This window comes from Leguminivora glycinivorella, chromosome 7, assembly GCF_023078275.1.
Source record: "Leguminivora glycinivorella isolate SPB_JAAS2020 chromosome 7, LegGlyc_1.1, whole genome shotgun sequence".
NCBI lineage: Eukaryota > Metazoa > Arthropoda > Insecta > Lepidoptera > Tortricidae > Leguminivora > Leguminivora glycinivorella.
The window spans coordinates 12,522,007-12,544,192 of NC_062977.1; the positions used below are offsets into that span (position 1 = coordinate 12,522,007).

General features: G+C 37.7%; 1 protein-coding gene across 1 annotated transcript in view; it reads right to left on the reverse strand.

Moving 5' to 3' along the window:
* Positions 1-22,186, reverse strand: part of LOC125227930 (telomerase-binding protein EST1A) — a 59,065-nt gene that overhangs the window by 18,221 nt on the left and 18,658 nt on the right. The window contains exons 10-19 of the mRNA XM_048132337.1: positions 20,337-20,826; positions 20,143-20,253; positions 19,725-19,904; positions 17,711-17,772; positions 17,448-17,596; positions 6,718-6,875; positions 5,006-5,079; positions 3,409-3,506; positions 2,247-2,409; positions 52-166 (exon numbers count right to left, since the gene is read on the reverse strand). Coding sequence (XP_047988294.1) covers positions 52-166; positions 2,247-2,409; positions 3,409-3,506; positions 5,006-5,079; positions 6,718-6,875; positions 17,448-17,596; positions 17,711-17,772; positions 19,725-19,904; positions 20,143-20,253; positions 20,337-20,826 — 1,600 coding nt within the window. The remainder of the gene's footprint in view (positions 1-51; positions 167-2,246; positions 2,410-3,408; positions 3,507-5,005; positions 5,080-6,717; positions 6,876-17,447; positions 17,597-17,710; positions 17,773-19,724; positions 19,905-20,142; positions 20,254-20,336; positions 20,827-22,186) is intronic.

The window sequence follows — 22,186 nt, forward strand, 5'->3', positions numbered from 1 at the left end:
CACAACCCCTTTCGAGTATAGTGAACACCCATCAGGTATGGTATGACTCACCAAGTGCCGCAGCGGGGTGTGGTGCTGCACGTGCTGCACGGCGCTCACGTAGCGCGGCGCGCCGCTCGTCGGGTACTCCAGGCGTAGCACCGGCGGGTCTACGCCTACTAGGTATCTAAAACCAAACATACTGTTTTGTAATTGCACTTATTATAATAACAATTATTTCACTAATAATAAAAAAGTGATATAATTCTTCTATAACAGGTGATACAACTTAGCTACTGTGAAACTATCTTCTCAGCAAGTCTTCGCCGATAGATAGCTTATTAATTCTGCCGTTGTTGCCAGGAATCTGCTACTAAAGCAGATTCCTGGCAACAACGGCAGATGCCTACACTACACCACCGTTCATATGATGTGTGTAAACGGTGAGCCCTCAACACGCCCTGTACAACCAGTTACGTCACCTCTATACGAGGGTGGTTTGATAAGTAACTTGGTTTGATATGATAAAAAAAGAATATAAGTGTTATATATATTTTATTTTTCTACGTCATCTCTCCGAAGTTCAACGCACTTATCCCAACGCTTCTGCAACTTCTCGATGCCTTCACGGAAATGGGTTTCTTCCAGGTCTTCAAAACATGCGTTTACTTCTAGTATCACCTCTTCATTAGACTGAAATTTTTGGCCTGACAGAAAACTTTTGAGTTTTGGGAATAGATAATAGTCCGAAGGAGCTAAGTCTGGCGAATAAGCAGGGTGCGGAAGCATTTCAAACCGTAATTCCGCCAATTTTTGTTCAACGAGACGACATGAGTGGACCGGAGCATTGTCATGGTGAAACATGATTTTTTTTTTGCCAACCCTGGACGTTTTTTTAGCTATCGCTGCCTTTAATTGGTCCAAAAGGGACGCATAATATGCCCCAGTGATAGTTTTTCCCTTTTCAAGATAGTCGATTAAAATAATCCCTTTTGCATCCCAAAACACTGACGCCATCACTTTTCCAGCTGATGGGACGCACTTCGCCTTCTCTGGAGCCGACTCACCATGGCTAATCCATTATCTCGACTGTTGTTTTGTCTCTGGAATATAGTGATGAATCCAGGTTTCATCCATTGTCACAAAATGTCGAATAAACTCCACGGGATTTTTATTAAACACCTGCAAGTTTGCAGCAGATGTTTGCATGCGGATACGCTTTTGTTCTGGAGTGAGAAGCCGCGGCACCGACCTTGCACAAAGCTTTTTCTTGTGTAATTCATTATGAAAAATAAAATGTACCCGCTCCGTCGAGACGCTTGAGACTTCAGCTAACTCACGTATTTTCAATCGTCAATCAGCTAAAACTAGATCGTGGACTTTATCTACGATTTCTGGTAAAACCGCCGTTTTCGGAGCACCTGGTCGGGGTGCATCTTCAATGCTTGTCCTGCCACGCTTGAACTCATTTACCCAGAGTCGAACGGTCTCGTACGAAGGACAAGAGTTGCCCAACGTAGGAGAAATCCTTTCATGAACTTCCTTCGCCGTTTTCCCTTCCAAAAAAAAGAATTGAATCACACCACGAACTCCAATTTTCTCCATTATACCGATTTAACTTGATAACTTTTTTCTAACAGCTGTCAAAACTAAAATTCCCGCCGACAATTACTTTGATGCCACAGATTAAATACAGTTAGTTATCAAACTTTATCAATAAAAAGAAAGTTACCACGAACGCCATCTTTTAGTACCCGAAACAAGTTACATGTCAAACCGCCCTCGTACTATACTTTGTGATAAAGAAAACAGCAGTTTCTTAGTGCATAACGCGCTCTTACCGCCGCCACGCTGGCAATTAATATGTACATCCCGATAACACGTACAAATCTACTCGCTCTGTGCCAAAGAACAACAGTTTCTTAGCGCGAACGATGTGGTGCTTAGTAGAAGGGCCAGCGCGCGGCCAGATCGCCACTTATTGGCATTTTGACGTGAGAGTTGCCACACTACTCATTGCCTATGAACAGCAGTTTCCTCGTGCGCACCGCGTGCTTGGCGGGTGGATCCTTGCACATAGCAGCATGCTGGGGATGAGTCAACACACACTACACTTCGGGATCTACTCACTCAGTGCCGAAGAACAGCAATTTCCTCGAGCGCAGCTCGTGCTCCGCGGCCTCATGCTAGGCGGGCGGATCCTTGCACATAACGGCATGCTGGGGATGAGTCAACATTGTACACACTACACATCGGGATCTACTCACTCAGTGCCAAAGAACAGCAGTTTCCTCGTGCGCAGCGCATGCTCGGCGGCGTGATGCTTGGCGGGCGGGTCGGCGCGCGCCCACGCCGCGGCAGGCTCCATGTACATGAGCGGCGTGAAGCCAGCCAGCGAAGAGTCTTCGGCTAACCGCACTGACACGTAACCTGGTGTAAAATTATTAATAAACAAATGTTAACGACGTGACATACAAGGTACCATATTGTTGCTTACTTGTTAGTGTCGTTTCGCTTAAGCGACATCGTGCTAGTGACACAGTAATCTCAAAAAAAGCTCCTGTGGGTGTGCGATAAATTCATATGGAATATACATACTTTTAAATAAAGAAAATATCCATAATCATTCAGAAACAAATATCTGTGATAAATGCATAAGAGTAGGCAATTGTGGGCCATTTATTTTTACGACCATTTAAATTGCTTGCGCATAACGTTACCTAATTTGTTCTCCATGAAATTAATAAGATTATTTTTATAAAAGTCATGATGATCCCTACGAAGGTAAGGGAAAAGGCAGACAGGTGATACGACTTATTGCCATCTTCGCACTTTTTATTAACCATCAAACTATAAAACAATACTCGTCGTAACTATCTGTAATTTATAAAGAATTCAGTTCACTCCTTTTGTTTCATCGTTCGATTAAATAGACTAGATTGGACTATAAAAGCGTCACATAAATAAATGTAAGTTTTAAAGAGGCGATATAGTTGACTGCCTTTACGATAGTATAATAATTGTTAATAGCATATTCTACCCGTCTCATATAAGCGTTTTAATATGAAAGTACAGTTACGTGGTTTCAATTGAGTCTTAACTGATGCATTTTCAGTCATCAAAAAAGTGGTTAATTTAACAACATACATAACTGCGTTTGCCGAACCATAGTTTGCACGCTCTAAGAAATCAAAAGTGGCCCTCTCTTCCGGATTGAGAGCTCTAGCGCCTTCAGATAAATAATAGCAAAATTATCGGACACAGATCGTTAAAAAATCTGTGTTAAAAATGTCATCGTTCTAGCTTTAAAACCAGGCAGGAAAAGGTGGATGGTGTTTATATTAAATTACCCCTTTGGCCTTATTTGGCTAAGAAATGCCTACAAATATGAGGAGCCTGAACCGAGCTCATGTCATATAACTGATTTACCTTCCTTCGATTCGCTTTCCAATTCTATCGTCTTGTCATCGAGGTCTTCGAGGATGTTCATGAGTTTCGCGAGCCAGTCCCAGGGACTGCTGTCGGTTCTATAACAAAATGCATATTAAATGAAGGCACAATAGGCTAGTTTCCTACTAGTAAAATCAGCTTCTTTTTAAGAACTGTCAAAACGATTTGCTAGTATGGAATTACTATGAAATACTGAGGAGTGACGTCACGGTCAATTCATTTACTTTTTATCTTTCTCTTTGACTTATTAAATAGAAATTTTGTTGAAATATAACTACCGTCCATATATTTCTTCAAATTTTGTGGAGCTTTATTTCGTGCAGTGCATAAAATATTTTATTTTAAATATAGGAAACTAGCGTATACTTTCAAACAGGTTTAGTAGATATTTATATGTACCTAGACTAGGTCATAAATTCTGTTACGAAGTTAATTAAGTACAAGTATGCATAATAATAATCATATATTAAAAGTTATTCAATTAAATTTTATATATTTTAATAAACATAATTATGGATTTAAAATGATAAATGATTATTTGAAGTGGTAATCTCTTACGTTAGTAATGCTTAATTTATTCGTTATTTTATTACATATTAGTCCCTTTAATAGGTAGCTATAATAGTATTTTATGCAACAGGCGTTTAAAGGAGGTCAAAAAAGACGAGTGGCGTGGGTATTAAGACGCCACGAGTATTTTTTGACTCGGTTAAACACCGTTGCATACAATACTTTTTCTACGACCATTCACTTCGTTTTTAATAGTTTTCTTGAATAACTTTCGTGAAATTCACACTGTTTCCTGTATTTTGACGCAAAGGTTTGCACTGTCAGCACAGCTGCCCAAAGCCTTCCCACGCACGCGCGCAGTATCGTTATAACAATGCGTTGCCATGGTTACAGAGCCAAACAATGCGTTTTCAGTTTTTTCAAAACAGCGCGCATGCGCGGAAAGCCGGCGGACGCTGACTTTGGGGAATAGACTTTTATGTAGGGTTTTAAAGATCTATGCACGACCCTGTAAATGACGAATAACAGTTCGGGAGTAGAAAAACACTTTTTCACCACACCAACTGATAAAGGCTTTCTTTGCTATTCGAAAACAGATAGCGAAATTTCATTTTATCCACAAGGGGGCAAAGTAATTTCATACAAATTTTAACTCGAAGTCTTAATCTGGCTGCTAATTTTACCTATAAATGATGATTTTGAATCATAAATATTGAATAAATTGATGGATTTCATTTATTTTGATGTTTTATAGTCAGTATTTTGTTCGTGTTGGTGTGGTGAAAAATTTTGTGTTTCACTCGGTGGCAAAGTTTGTTTAACCTTCGTGCCTCTACCTTGATACCCTCGCAACGCTCAAGATTCCACGTTTTGAACCACTCGCTACGCTCGCGGTTCAATATTGAAATCTTTCGCTTGCTCGGGTATCAATATTGGCACGTGCGGTTAAACAACTACTTTGCCCCCTTGTAAAACAAATAACTATTTTACTAAAAAACTTTAAATTAATAAATGAAGGTGACCTTAACCTTTAGTGAACACCACATACGCGTTGGAAGCAACTTACCCTATTTCGAAATTGTCGAAGGACGGCGGTGGATTCCAAACGCTACTGTGGCATAGCATCCAATCCGACCACACCTAGACAAAAGAAACAAATAAAATTAAATGGTCGGGAGCCGCGACATGTAGTGAAAAAACGAAAAAATGTTTCACTCTAAAATTAGCATAGGCGCCGTTCTGGGCGCCAATGGGGAGGATAAATATTGCAAAACAAAATAAAAACGCCGTTTGAAAATACGTTTGTTTCGAGCTGCTTAATGGCTAGGTCGGAATGTAGTTTGTAAAAAGGCATTTATTGATTGCCTACCCATTTCATTACCTATTAGTTCACTAACCATAAGATTATTATAATACAGCCATTATGTACAACTCATTTTTACCCCGTAACTGTTACGTTGTTATTTTTTTTGTTTGTTGGATGCTGTCCCCTTTAAAAAACCTGCACGTGCAAATGTTTTTTCCCCTCACTAGCTCGGAAACACGTGTTTTGTCCTTTAATACCAGCGGGTAAAAACGCATTTATCCACTAGTGGGTAAAGTGATTTGACCTTGAATAAAGTCAAATTAACTGCTTTAAAATTGATAAAAGTCGGTGAATCTAGTAATAAAGATGATTCACCACCTGTGGAACTACTGGAAGCAGTGATAAACGCATTTTTTGGGTTGTAGTTTCCTCGCTACAGTGAGGGGAAAAGTTTTGTGTTACACTCGGGTGCAAATGTATTTTACTTCTCGTGTGTTAAAAAACTCGCAAGTTCAGGATTCTATTCTCGAACCACTCGCTTCGCTCATGGTTCAACTTTAGAATCCTTTCACTTGCTCGTTTTTCAATTCGACACTCGGCGTTAAAATACAACTTTGCCCCCTTGTATAAAAAATAACTAAAATTTAACTCAGAACTAAGCTCTGCCAATTACCCACACACTTAATTAATTTGTTAATTATCAAATAACATTAGTTTCGGTAAGCCATTAAATGAGCTAGCTGAATATAGCTGTCGGGCCTAAGAGCGTGCGTAACCCGTAACGGTAAGTGGTAGGGCATCGTTAAGTGGCATTAGCCTACTTACAAATAAATTTACACAGGTAAAAGGTGAAGTCTAAGTGCAGCTTTGAAATTACGAGGAGTAATTAAACTAAACGACAAAATTAGGGTTGTCTGTGTCTTTAAAATGTTACGTTTCATATGTGACCTGGGGCACTTGATGAGTACGCGATCAGCAACGAAAAAGAGTCCAGGCGGCGGCCTGAAGACTATGTTCATGAAATGTAGCATCTTAAATCAGTTACATGAGAAACATAATCTGGAGCTACTGTTCGGGTTCATACACATACGCGTTCTTTCCGGCATTGTAACGTCACCGGGACGTATCACAAAAGTGTACCCAAAAAGCGTACAGTACACGGCCATAAAGAATGCACATCGGTCTTTGGAAAGAGACAATTAACATCACATAAGCAAGAAAGAGATAACGCTATATTAAGACGAAAACCCGACGTGCATTCTTTATGGCCGTTTGCTGTACGTTATTAAACACTCAATTTCATGACAGTTGTCAAGCATTAAATTTCAATAAAAACTGTGTTTTGGTGTTCATTTCATAAATTATAAACGATGTTGCAATGTTAAAGAGGCAAAAGTTGATGTTTGTAAAGGTTTTCTACTGACTATTAAAAAACTGCCAACTTGTCTTACTTCCGGTAAATGGGTACTGACCTTGATAGCCGGCAACAGGAGCAGAGCGTCGGCGTGGTGCTGCGATTGTTCCGGTTCCGGCAGCAGCGCGCAGCAGCGCTCCAGCATCGCGCCGAACATCAGCAGTGACACGCCCAGCGCACAATCCAGCCACGCGGAGCGCCCGGACGCATTGCTCCCTGGTGGAACAAATATCATATATGTCAATTATAATATTATAGGTTGATTCACGAAAGCTGGCACGAATGGAATGAACGAAACTTTTATTGTGTGAGTGACACCTGTATAGGTATGTAGTCGTAACTGTCAACAGCCATTATTTTCTTGGTTAATCTGTCGCACACTTAGACATTTTCATTTACTCATTCGTTCCATTCGTGCCAATTCCTATGAATTGACCTGTACCAGCGGATTTAAGCACACTAGTGTGACAAAGCCTATCACGTCGATGCGTCCTAATCGCACTTAGAAAAAGTGCGAAAAGGACGCACCGACGCGATAAGCTATTTCAAGCGACCGTTCTTACCCGCCTGGGGTCTGTGTCAACAGAAGAGTCACAGAAAATATAGGGCCCCATACATTCTACGACGCTTCTCTTTACGAACAGACTTTACGTGCGATTCAATGAAATTAGTCTTGCGTAATAAAAACGACTGTCCCTTCAATTTAAAAGGAATCTGTTTATACTCGGTTTCAGAGATTCACATTCATTTGAGATAAGCTTATATTTCTAATAAGTATGAAAAGCAAAAACTGAAACATCGTAGCTTAGCTTTCGAACGATAACAGCATGCGCGACATTAACATTATCGTGGTATCCTATGGTATTATTTTCCTGTCTCAAAATACGATAGATAACTTGATACATAGGAATATAAACAAGGCACCTGTGGCTCAACCAGTTGTAGGTACCAAGAAAGCGAGCTGCGTATGTGCCAAGAGTAAGGTGTTCGGTGAAGGATGTGTGTATCCTAAGGCATCCCGCGGAGTCATCAGCCGCCGAACGTCGTTTAGCTCGTTTATGGCGGGATTCGAATAAATGAAGGACTATGGAAGCCATAGAAGTGCAGCTTAACCCTAAAAATATAACAAATCTGCTATTTCGGCTATTATTCTAGGTGCAAGATCGAGAAAAACAGTGTGATCTGATCTGGTTTCGAATGAAAACAATTTCTTTGGGTCACAAAGGCACCTTAGTAACTCTTAGGGGTTCTGAAATATCTCAAAAAAAATATTAAACGATATGTTGTTATTTAAGAAGATCGTATATATTCAACCCGAGCCGTGTAGTCCTGTTAAAATACTCCAACATAAAATTATACCCGAAGCAAGTTCCAGGAATCAGCTTATTTTTGTAGGGATTTCCACAAGCCTGGCGATAAGGGAAGTTAGCTTGGCCAGTAATTGCATAATTACATTAAAGAATCTCGACTGTATCTTATTATACTCCGGTTTCTCTTTTGAAGCGAGCGAGCCATAATCAATCAGGTACTTTACTACATATGTATTATTATATTTTCTTGTTTAAGTGATTAAACTGTCACAGCCACTAGACTAGACCCTAGTTTTTGCAAACGTAAAAGCATTTTTATTTCTTATTTTCATAACTAGCAAACAACGACGTCAGACAAGCTCCTCAAATAAATGAGCAAGGCAATCTAGAGTAGAGGTGCGATTAAGCTTAGGAGTCATTCGCCGGTCCACTTGTCAGGGAAGTGCAGAGCATGGGCATCATGTGAGTGATTGGGACGCCTCGCTGGAGTCGACTCGGTCGCTCGACGACTCGAGCCGGTCAGGTATAAATAGAGAGCTAAAAATACACAGCACGGATTGCACCTGCGACGCAATAGCGCGCTGTTATCTAAGATATCTTCAATAAACATGACTACCACGCCAACCGTCCGACCATATCGATTACGGGTCCAATACCGGATACGGCTTTATGGCGAGGATTATTTAAGACAGTTGTATTTCTAAAACTGATTAACGCCGCGTATACAAAGCCGACAATAATTTGTTTATGAAATAATCCAAAACATCATTACGCGTAATGGTGTAAAAGAGAGGTCGTCACTGCGGCTTCTGCGCGTCAGTTTGTTGAACCTGTCTCCGTCAAATGTGCGCGGTGCATTGGAGCGGGGCGCGGGCGCAGGCAGCGGCAGCGCGGTGCATCAACCTCCGATAACTTGTAATTTGTAATTACAAGCCTTTACTGCGCCCGGACGGAGCCACAGGAAATAACCACATTTACAAGCACACTTTATACATTAATTTCGCCAATTGACTACCTTGCTAATCAATGCCAGTTAGATATTCTATCTCTTAGAATGACGGTTTATGATATAACCAAAGTATAAAAAAAATTATATGTATATTTTTCGTTAACTTTCACAAGAAAAGAACAGACTTCGTGCCTTTCGATAGAAAATCAATTATTTTAAAAATGCTAAAAGAATTATCGTAGCGCCTAAAATTCCTTTAGTCATTTCCGGGTGGGTCCTGTCATCAGAACCTAAGAAGACAACTAAACCAGAAAACCTTTTTATTGAAGTTAAAAATGCAGCAGAAACTTTTGCCGTTCAGACTAATTTATGCCAAATAGGCCCCATTGAAATAAACAAAACGGAGCACTTAAAGAATATACCAACGGCCCCGACCGCGGCCTTGCGGTTTAAATTGTTTATTGTGATATCTAAAGCTCGATCAATCACCTTTAGAAGTTATCTATCTACCTGTAGTAAATTAATTCAGAATAAGATATTTACATAAATTACATTACTTACATATAATCACAAAAATAGTTTTTTTTTAAAGTTACATAGTTAAATAAGAAATTAAACATACGTAACTGGGTGAATCAACTGTTTCTTGCCTGTCATTGCCATGGATACGGTCCCCTGAGTCACGCTGGTTTTATGCAAAATTATGCTACTTAAACTATGCAAACATGCATTTTTCTGGTGTTAACAGCCCTTTCCTTAATTTGCCACCTAAAAACATGGACTACATGCATGCTTGCATAATTTCAGTAGCATAATTTTGAATAAAACCGTAACCGTAACCACAGCAATAACAGGCAAGAAAACGTTGATTCACCCATTACGCATAAGTAATCAGGTAGATACCTAAATCGCTTATTTCTCTCAAACAATTACCTTGATATGACCTAATTAACCTTCATTTCTATACTGAAAGAGTACTTCGTATAGAAAAATAGATAATCACTACACATATACTTTACTCCCTGTGCGGAGCCGGGGCTGATAGCTGGATACCAAATAAACGAAGCATATACTATAAAAATAATAAGCCCGGTAATAGCTATTATTATGTAATAAATATTTAACTCTAGGATAAATGTTATAAAAAACTATAAAAAAATCATATTTATCCCTTAATTAGACACGCAAGTCTGCGCACTTAAACATGTGGCTATTTTTGCACAAGGTCGCACCCCGAGTCCCGTCTTCGGGTACGTTAGTGTGCTTAGTTCCAAAAATAGAAGGTAATAAGCTTAAAAACGAGTTACCAACTTGTGAGAAGGTAATGCATAAACACAGACTGCCTCCAATAGACTAAACATTAAGCAGGTTGAATTAAAAAAACTGGCCAATATCATATTCAAGCTTAGCTCCGTAGTTGTTGGTTCGTCAAAATGTTTTTTTCCAAAAACTCAAACTTCTCAACTGACAGTATCAAAGTAGTAGTCATGTTGGCTAGGTCCACAGATGTCTTTTATATTACTATAAACTTTATGCTCCCTACATTTTGTTTTTAGGGTTCCGTACCAAAAAGGTACAACAGGAACCCTTATGGTGCGACTCTGTCCGTCTGTCTGTCCGTCTGTCACATTCCTAAATATCTCGAGAACTACTAATGCTATCAACTTGAAATTTGGAATAGTTGTGAACATTGTAAACCTCTACAAATAGAAAGTATATTTTTTCATATATTAATTTTAATTGTAGAAAATGGCCAAAATGAAAGGGGGGCAAACTGTAAATTTCAAGTTACTAGGTCAAGTGTGGTATCGTTGGAAAGAGCTCAAATTGAACGTAAATAAGCTATTTTTTATAATTTTTTTGTTGTGGAAAAAAAAAGAATTTTGAAGGAAAATTAAAAAAAAATACCGTTCCCCCCCCCTTATCTCCGAAGTTTACCAACGAAAAATTATGAAAATTTTAGTAAATATTGGTTTTATGCTATATATTACAGGAAAAATATAATCGTGTTTGTATTTTGAATACTTTTTTTTTTATTCACAAAAAACTTTTCAGATTTTTACTTTCAATTTACCCACCCACAAAGAACCTCCTATAGAGTAGAAATCTTGTATATTTTGTTCGCGATACGAGTCACCAGTGTTTGGGGTGCGAGGAGCGGGCGGGGAATGTGTTAAGCGCGCTGTGATTGGCCGTTTCAAGGATAAATGGCAGTCGCGCCAGATGAAAAGGGACAGAAGTATGACTGTCCCTCTACTGACGCGTAAGTAGCCAATGTAAGTTGACCTATGCCGGCTCTGAATAAATTATAAATATGACTTATTTGTGGAATGTAATGCCGTCTATTTTTAAATTTGAGCTTCTTGTTACCTTTCCACACCATTTCACACTACAGGTGGACATCTTTAAGGCATCAAAATACCCTTTTCCAATTTTTTAGTGCGAAAAACACGCGCTGCTTTCGGGTCTGTTACTTGGTCGATACTGATCGGGCACGGCGAGCGCCCGCGCTTATATCAGTGCAAATACTAGGAAGGCTGGCGACCGCGAGTCGTCTTGTAATGGATGTCTATAGGGGTTGGTCTGTGTACCCACCCTTGCGGATGTATATCGTACTTCAAATTAATACGAGATGTTACGTAAACCATCTTCTGTCCAATAAAGTAAAAACTGTTTAAATCGGTTAACATTATAAAGAATTATCCCTGAAAAACCAGGTCGCGCAAATTAGTTAGCAAATTGACCGGGAGATGGCGCTATACACTATAATACTCATTAGTGCCTATACTTTTGTCTTCTAGTCAAGTCATTAGAGTTATATGAAAATATGAGATTATTTTTACTAGGTTGTTTGAAAGAAAGTTTGTACGGAACCCTCGGTGGGCGAGTCAGACTCGCACTTGGCCGGTTTTTTAACATGCAGAAACGTCTGCGAGCGATATTACATATTTTTCAGTACAGATGGTGTTTTTTTCACGCACTAGTGCGAGAAGTGGTTCATTATATGCCAGTTCGAAACTTCGGAGGCTCATCTATACTGAAAAACGTCGTACGATACTCGTGCGAAAAGGAAATTCGTAACTCGTGTCGATTTAAAACACTCCCTTCGGTCGTGTTTTAATTTATCGCCACTCGTTTCGAACTTCCTTTTTTACGCACTTGTATCGTAATGTACTATTTTATGCTCCCTATTTGATCCGTCTAGTGAGGCAAGTTAGTGATCCATGTACAAAAACGGGCTGCGGGATAGTTAACTCTGGACGTCCTTCTATATTTATAATGCCACCGTAACAGGACCGGGTGAGTCGCTTTATTACGATAATACGAGTAATAATGTATTTTTTCAAAAAACAAACGCGAAAGGATTTTTTCAGTACAGATGGTGTTTTTTTAAGCACTAATGCGAGAAGTGGTTCATTATATGTCAGGTTGAAACATCGGAGGGCCATCTGTAATGAAAAACGTCGTACGATACACGAGCGAAAAGGAAATTCGTACGAACTTCCTTTTTTACGCACTAGTATCGTAATGTACTATTAAGATGTATATATACATATGCAGATTGGTCCCATTTTTATCAGAACCCAGTTCTGATGATGGGATCCTGGAGCAATCGAGGGAACTCCAAAATACAAATACAAATACAAAATCATTTATTCAGAAATAGGCGGAACTTTTACATGTCAACATTAAAGTATTCATTAAAGTTAAACTGAAATTAATAGAAATATTAACTAAAAATATTAATCATAAGCAAAGCATGATATAGAATTAGAGATGTATAAAGTCTCTAAATGTCATATTATTACTAACTATAATCAATACATAAAGAAAGTGCAAACAGATACAAAGATAAAAGAAATCTTAAATCTTAAAGGCATGTATAGTGATTTTTGTGTTTTTATAATAAGAACAGCATGCATTTACGTCCAGTAGGCCTAGCACATGATTGCCGCGAGAGTATGTCGCCGCGAGATAGATCACACGTCTTCTTCTAACTGTATTAATGACATAAGGACGGGTAGTCTATCTCGCGGCGACATACCCTGCAGAACAGTGACATTTGGTGCAGTGGAACTGCTGATGATGATCAGAACGGAACTCCTCAAATATGAACGCCACACTTTAATTGACTTTTGTATTTCTATAAGAACGGCATGAATTTACGATTAGGACAGTGACATTTGGTGGAGTGGAACTGCTCGAGATCTGGTGATGGGATCTATGAGGAATCAACGGAACTCCTAATTGAGCGAACTCCTCAAACCTTAAGGGTAAACGGCTATTCATTTGTATTTTCATAAAATAATAAAGTTTTACATTAAAAACAGTCAAAAAAATACACATTTGTACATAATCCAACATTCACAAGGATCTTTCACCAGAACCCCAAAGCGGCGGTTTTTATCTTAAAAATGATGTATGAAAATAATGTATCTTCCACTGATTCACATATTTTTTTATTCAAAATGGATCGTTATTTTAATATTTGCCTGACCTGACATGTAGCGTAAGGATCTTTATTCACGATTGCCCAGTTTTAACTCACAAAAGTTTAACTAATAATAAATAAGAGCTATTCTTGCAAAAAGCACCCTCATAGTAGTCAGTTACTGCTTAGTGGTTATGGTTACTGAAAGAAATATTAATATGTATTTTTAGTTATAAAATAATGATATTTTTATAAAGTAGCCTAAATCGCTGATTTATTTACTGCAAATCAATCAATCAAAAATATTTATTCGTAATAAACATAAAACTACACAATATGCAAAAAAACAGTACTGCTTGCTTTAAAATGAAAATATACTGTACTTACGGTTAACTATAAATAAATACATACCTATTAGCTAGTTATTTGAATATAAAATGTTGTAGTCAACTATAATACTCATGAACTAATGATTTTATTTATGCGTTCGTATTAGATAATCGTTAGAAACTATTATTTTTTTATGGCGAATATTGAGCGATTAATTGAAGAGAACAATGAAAAATACCTACCTAGTATTACACAATACGTATAACTTTGATATAGGTAAGGTACAGCGGAGCAAATCTCGACTGGGGGACAATTGTAACTGATCCATTTTTTCTATTATTACACTATGATGTTGAGTTCTACATGTATCCACTGAACACGCCATATATAACCGGTGGACACTCTATTTAATAATATGTACAAACATTGTAAAACATGGAAAAAATGGACCAGTTACATTTGTGTAGGTGAACGCCTACTATGCTTGTAATATGAGTGAAATATGACCACAGAATTATAATTAAACCAGAATGAGTTGTTAGGCCAAAAAGTGTGTCCACATGAGAGGTTAAAGTTGGGGCTGGTGTCCCTCTCGCACTTATTACCACTATCAAAATCATTTGAATGACGTCATCACTGTCATCATTTGGGGATACCAGTCAATATTCAAAGTTACTACCAAATCTACTAATACCCAATTAAAGGTTTTTAATAATTGCGCAATTTTTTAGTTTTATGGCTTCATAATAATGACTTACCAATTCGTTACAAGGTATTAATACCCTTGCCTCGATATAATGCGAAAATAATTTAAGAAGTTTATAAACTTAGTTATCATACAGGTAAAAATACTACTACTATAGTAATTTTTTAACACTGGTCACACGTGCGAGAGGGACACCAGCCCCAACTTTGACCCTCTCATGTGGACACACTTTTGCTAGTCTGTCAAGAACGCCTTTATGCGCAGGTGATAAGGTTCAATTTAGTATGGCAAAAAAAGTGTGAGCTCAGTCCCTATTATAGGTCGATGAATATGACAGGTAGCCTGTTCGCGTTTTTGACAGGCGGTAAGTATAAGGTAACCGAGAGGGGGTGGGCGGCACTTTTAGCGGGAAGCGGGAGTGGCCATACTGTACGATAGTACTCTTTATTATACTGTGGTTGAGGCGTGCATAGATAGATTCTCACACCGCATGGAACGGGGCACGGGGCCCGCACGCCCGCAGGCTTGGATCTGGGGGATTTTGCACAACATATAAGTATGCCGTTATTAGTTTTCAGATACAGTAGTAGCTTATTCAATAGAGGAGCCGCATGTGTTCTTGTCCACCAAATTACCGATGAGCAAATGTGTGAGTTTATTAATTATACAAGTAGGTATGCTTATTTTCTAATACTTCCATATAAATCCATTTATATGTGTACTAGCTTTTGCCCGCGGCTTCACTCGCGTTAGAAAGAGACAAAAAGTAGCCTATGTCACTCTCCATCCCTTCAACTATCTCCACTTAAAAAATCACGTTAATTCGTCGCTCCGTTTTGCCGTGAAAGACGGACAAACAAACAGACACACACACTTTCCCATTTATAATATTAGTATGGATTAGCAGTTTGGATATTTAGGGGTCTATTATGGCAATAATTTATGTATGTTACTTTGTAAAGAATCAATTAAATGAGCGATCGAATGGTTAGATAGAACTGATAGAAACACCATTAAATTATCATAGCAGATATATATTATATCAATTAAGGACTGTATCGTTAAGTATAAGGACAAAACAAACCTCGTCTAAATGTTGACATGTGCATAATTTTGTATTATTATGTTCCGAGAGTATGATCTTAAGGTATTGGTAAGTACGATTTGATATAAGAAGGTCTGATATTTTTTTTATTTTAGGGACTTTATGGTACTTTCATTAAGGTCTAGCAAATAAATTTCGGACAACCCCTATCTGGCTTGATTTGAGAATATTTCAATGACTCTTTGTACGAGTTCAACAAACAAAGGTTAATATGCTGCCAAAATATATTCTTTAAGAGTCCTCTTCATGGTTTTTCCAATTGGGTACTTGTAGAATAAATGCGGCGAATTTATATAATTTAAAAAAAAGCAATTTTGAGCAACGTTCTAGCAGGATGAGAGAAACAGATAAAAAAATTAGCCATAGGCCAAAGTCTAATTGACATTCATGGTGTTTGAACAGTGCTTAAACCAGATCGATATAAACAATGTATGATAGTCAAATTCGACATCAAAGTCGGAGTTAGAGTAAGCACCATGCCACATTCTCTAAATGGCCGCCATACACAGATCCTGAACTATATTTTTTTTAAATAACAGTGGCTAGACTATGTCCAGATATTCTGCTTTGTGGATCATGTGTCGTTGAGGTTCGCACCATACAATTTTTTTTCGCAATCGTATCGTCTTTTACGCACTTTGTGAATTTTCTAGTAGCATTTGTCCGGAATCGTAATTGGTACTCGGGAGGATTAAGTCAATACTGTCTAAACCATATGCTTTACGTCGAGTTTCTAGGACAAAATGTGTACCTTATTATGTGCCTTATTAAGCCCATGGCTTGTTATAAGAAAAAAATATAATAGCAAATAAATACGGCTACTCAAAGTTGTCTTCATACTTAACGATACAGTCTTTATATGTCCATAATTATCTAAATGAATGAATTCACTTTAAAGATAGAACTCAATATTATTTTCATTGTAGCGACTATGAATATACAGTACGCATTTAGCATACTGAAGGCAAGTAATGAAACCTGTTCATGATTAGCCCAGAGTGAAGAATAATGGTACTTATTTTGTAGGAATAAATATAGGTGTTATGTACAGTAAAGAAATTTAATTTCCAATCCATTTCGTTGCAATGTTGTTAGACATAAGTAATGCAGTAAGATCTAAATTTATATTTTGGTAATAGTATTGAAATATCCATCGGTATTTAGTTCTTAATGATATCGAATGCACGATACAGCGTAACGACCCCAGATAAAAGTCCAATTGTTCACGCTCCGTAGAGATTGAAACGCAACTGACGCATTGTCGTCTTTAATATGAAGGAGTGATAGGGAAAAACAAAGTGTTTCGTTGAGAAGCGATAGCGATGGTGATCTCGGCTACTCGCTACGACAGGACAGTCAGAATATACTTTTAGGAAGAGCGGTGCCTCCTAGCACAGGTTATTTCGCAAATAACTTACAAGGAGACACCAGCAACTGTAAGATTTAGTTCAAAATGTATATAAATAAATAATTTTTAATTTCAATTTAAAAATATACAGCGAAATAAAACTTATGTTCAACTATGCAGAACCTACATGGAAAATAAATAAACTGAATCTCGACATCTCTCCATTCTCCCCATCGTTGAATCGTTACAAACGGTTCTTGTGTTTAACTAGGGACTGGCTGAAGATGAACATTATTATTTGAAATATGTTAATTAAATACTCATTTAAAAAAAAAACTAAAAACATTTTTTTTTAAGTACGCAAGTTGATGAATTGGTGGTAAGCGAAAAACGTGCCGCCTTCAAGCTTACGCTTACATTATCAAGTAGATTTTAGGACTTATCACTCTTATCAGGGACAGTATTATATCCATCCGGGACAGAGTCAGTTGACGGCCTCGACGGTGAACGTGTTGAGCGCCGTAAGCTGCGCGGCCGGCGTGGGCAGTGGCTGCCGGTGCATCAGCGCGCGGAACTAGCGCAGAATCTGTCGGACAGTGTATACATACCTTTGGCGTTGACAGTGGCCTCGACGGCGAACATGTTGAGCGCCGTGAGCTGCAGCAGCCGCGCGGCCGGCGTGGGCAGCGGCTGCCGGTGCAGCAGCGCACGGAACTGGCGCAGCATCTGGCTGGCGCTCTCGTGGAATGTCTCCATCCTAGACAATAAATAGTATGAATCAATATGCTAAATGTGAGGTATAGTATTTAACAAGTGCGCGAATATTATCTAAATACTAATATAATGGAGTAAAATATTTGATAAAACTTACCCAATTTTAGTAATGAGCTTGCCATGCACGTGTAAATAGCTCGTAATGAAGTTCTTGTTTAACTGTAACAAAATAGGTATTTTCACAAATTACAAGTATTATACTTATAGGTTTAAGGACCTAGGGCCAGTAAAATGAAATTGATATAAAAATCTGTCACATCAAGGCATTCGATATGCCTATAACAAGTAACATTTGCACGTAAGGTCAGTGTGGGGAAGACCGTCTACCCGGAAAGACCGTCTATTGACTATAACTTTTGTGTTTATATATCTACGCTTCTCACACCTCTGGAGGTATAGCAGTTTTTCATCCTTAATCCATTGGTATTCAATACATAGCCCTAGGACGAACACTAGTTAACAATAAACTTGTTTCTCGTTTCGAACTCGAACATCGAGTTCAACATGGCTCCGCAAAAAAATAAAATAAAATAGAAGCAGTCGGAATATTTGTATATCATGTATGTAACGCAGTCATTTAATAACCGTTATTTCTGACTAGTACTATTATTCTACTCAAAACGCGCTCAATTTCTAGTTTTATGTTCTGAAATATGTAACTTAGAAATTGTGCCTACTCAGAAAGTCCGGCATAAAAGAGAAAGGCAAGACGGCATATGATAAACAAGGAGTTGCTAACCTTTTTTAGGCTTTAGTGGAAATAAGTCGAGTGTAAACAATATCAATATATAGGTACGTTTTTGGCTTATGATAGTTGTACCGTTTTTTATTTTAACTTCGAAATACAGTTTTGATAATGATTCGTATGGTGTTACTAAAATAATTCGAAAGTAATAAGTAAAAATAAAATATATGTGACATGGTTGTGAATAATGATAAGAGGTGAACAGAAGTAAGCTTACACTGCATTATTCATCATCATATTTAAGTTGGTAGAATTATCGTAAGCTCTAACCGTTTTCTATTATATTTGTTTAAGTATATTTAGATTGTGCAACATGCGGCGACAAATATGTCAAAAGGGACTAAAGAGAGTAGGGTTTCCAGTTGGTCATTATTTTTATAATCAGCATTACCCAACAGGGACCGTATGGGTACCCTTTAAAACGGTTTTGACACTTTTGACCGACTATTTTACGGCTACCCAACCGTTAATTGACATTGCTGGCTGTCACTTTGACAAAAAGTCGTCATGGGTGTCGTCGATAGGTTTTCGGGGGTGGTAGCTCAGGTAGGTGGTAACTCTGGTAGTAACTATAGAAAAACCAAGCATTGCTAAGAAATGTTACCAAACCAATTCACGTATCTTAATATCCTATTACCTTTTCTTAATAAAAAAGTTTCAAAAACAGATAAGTAGTTGGATTTATATGAGCCTGTAATATCGTGACTAAATTGTATCGCAGGTGTTCGTTGGAAAAACAGTATTATGCAATATCTGAACCTGAAAAGAAAAGGTTATGAACCCCATCTACGGGACTTATGCCGGTCTTGCCTTATAAATAGAAAAATGCTTATATGTTCAATATTTTAACATTATTTTATTAATTATCTAGCACATTCTGCCCTGTTATTACGTAAAATAACAATGATCATGATTTTGGAACCTAGTCTCATATGAAATTACGCGACAACAAGCACTAGACGGTCTTTCTGTACTCATCGCGGGAGGACGGTCAACCCGCCGAGCCTTATAAAATGTGATTTTTATGACTTAAAAATACCTTATTTCACCAAAATATTATAAAAGCTTTGTAAAATATAATATTTGCTATCTCATAGGACCATGCGCACTACGCCAGACTTCATTAATTATAGAGTTTTATGCACTCAAACTTTATTTCAAATAAACTATGCCGGTCTTGCCCGCACTGACCTTATATCGGTTAGTATGAATTAATCTATGTCGACATTACGTCAAAAAAACCACAACTTCAAACTAGTAGTACCACAGCATCGCATACTGACCGTTCGGTCGCACACCCTAATTGGAAAGCATTTGTCAAGTTGTCCGATCCTTCTCTACTAGTCTGTAAGTTCAAGAGCAATACCTCAACAGGCGTCATGTTTGCGAGTCGCTCCTCTAACGAGTCGTGTTGCACCGTCGTGGTCCGATGTCCGCTGGGCCGCACCCACACTTCTCTCCGTGGCCCGTGTGTGGTGCTTTCCCCGTTTTCTGTCGGCTGAGCCCCTTCCGCTGCAGCCCGTCGCTTTCTTTCTGCAGCTTCGTACTGAAATATAACGTTACATAATATTGTGTCTAGACTGGGACAGAAGTATTATTTACGGAGTTACGGAGTAGAAATGTTTACGTTATGAGTTTATGAGGTAGAGGCATTGTACCTCTGTAGCTTTAAACCATTTCATAAGTAAAGTGCTTTTCGAGTATTCAAGTGTCAAACCTATTTTACCTTTCTTCGCTTTTGCATGCGTGGAGTAAAATAAAATCAAAAACTTTAAAATACTTACTTTTTTCCTATTTTCATCAAATAATGATAACAAACTTTCTCTTGCCGATGCAAATGGATTCGATGACATTAAACTTCTCATATAATAGTAGACTGCATCTAATTTTCTCCTCTGAAATATAAATGTTAATGATATCAATCGAATATCGCAAATGTCTCATATTCATAATTTTATATTTTTGTAACTAAACTTACAGCATAAACCGCTAATATAGCTAACTGATTATATGGTCGCCCATTCTTTGGATTGATTTGCTGAGCTTTCGTATACCAAAATTTACTCTTAGCGAAATTATTAGTCTCATTGATTTGCTCCTTATATCTCGTCAAGTCGCCCAAGAAGATATACAGTTTTTGCACAGATATTAAAGCTAGCCCGATGAAGCCGAGGCCTTTCGGCGGCAAGACGTGGTTGTCATTGATGAAATCGTCAGTATTAAATTTGTAAGTCTTTTCTAAAAGTTGAACGAGATTCTCGAAATAATCATTTCCTTCTTCGATTATAATATTTATAAGCTTCACTGCTTTTACTTTGTCTTCTGGTGAAACCTGCGTTAAATTTCTTCTTAATTTTTCTATGAAATTGTAATACAAAATTTTCCAAAAGTTGTGCTCTACGTTTTCAGCTTGGCAGTATTTGAGATCAGACATTAGAAGTTTCTTGAGAGCGTCTTGTAAAAATATCCTGGAAAAATAAAATGTATTAATGTTCATACAAACAACAATAGTTATTTGTTTTTCAAGGGGGCAAAGTTGTTGTTTAACCGCACGTGCCAATATTGATCCCCGAGCAAGCGAAAGATTCCAATATTGAACCGCGAGCGTAGCGAGTGGTTCAAAAAGTGGAATCTTGAGCGTTGTGAGGGTTTCAAGGCACGAAGGTTAAACAAACTTTGCCGCCGAGTGAAACACAATTTTTTCACCACACAAACACGAACAAAATACTGACTATAAAACATCACACTAAATTAATCTATCAATTTATTCAATATTTATGATTCATAATTATCATTTATAGTTAAATTCTACCAGCCAGCTCAAGATGTCAAGTTAAAATTTGTATGAAATTACTTTGCACTTTTGTGGATAAAATGCAATTTTGCTATCTGTTTTCGAATAGCAAAGTAAGCCTTTACCAGTTGGTGTGGTGAATAGAATTAAACTTTGATGGAAAAATAGTTGGAAGCTCGGATAGCAAAACAAAATCTAATTCTGAGCACTGAACTGCTCGCAACTTTTCTGAGTCGCGGAATTCTTTGGCCGCTGACGCTGATATTTCAATAGCGTACCCAACTAACATTTTGAGGTCGTATAAAGGTATAAACGACCCAAAATAGGCGCATCTTATACGACTTAAAGTCGTATAAAGGTTGAGTAATGGTAGTATAAACCTCAATTTAGTTGCATAGTTGTCGTATAAGAGTCGCGTATTCGACTTAAGGTCGAGTAATGGTGTAATATACGACCTTTATACAATTTAAAGTCGAGTAATTGTCGGTTAAAGGTCGTTAAAATAGCTTATTTCTTATGAATTCAACATAAAGAAGTTCTGCGTCGGCGTCGGTGTTGTTTATTGTAGCAAGTGGCGAAATACATCTTTGAAAAAATAAGGTAAGTCGCCATATTGTTTTCAATTATCAAATATTAGGTTATGAGATAGGAGATGAGAGTGCATTTAATACCGGTAAACTATTGCGCAGCCTACTGATTATACTAGCCTAGGTTCATAACAAATTTTTGATGCACCAGTAAAATTCTTAAGCATTTAATAATTATTAGTAACAAATTATGAATCAGTTGCCTTATACGACACTTATACGACTTAAGGTTGTATAATTTAAATGTATGAATGCTCTGTTGTCTGAAACTTAGTGGCAATAAGGATACTTTTAGGGTTCACTATAAAAATAATAAATCGTTTGAAATACAGAAACCATAAAATAACATATTTGGGGCGTTATTTGGGAAAAGTGTATTTATTATCATTCTAGTTTTACGACATATTGTCATAAGTTGTATAAAGGTTAACTTGACAACTTCTATTC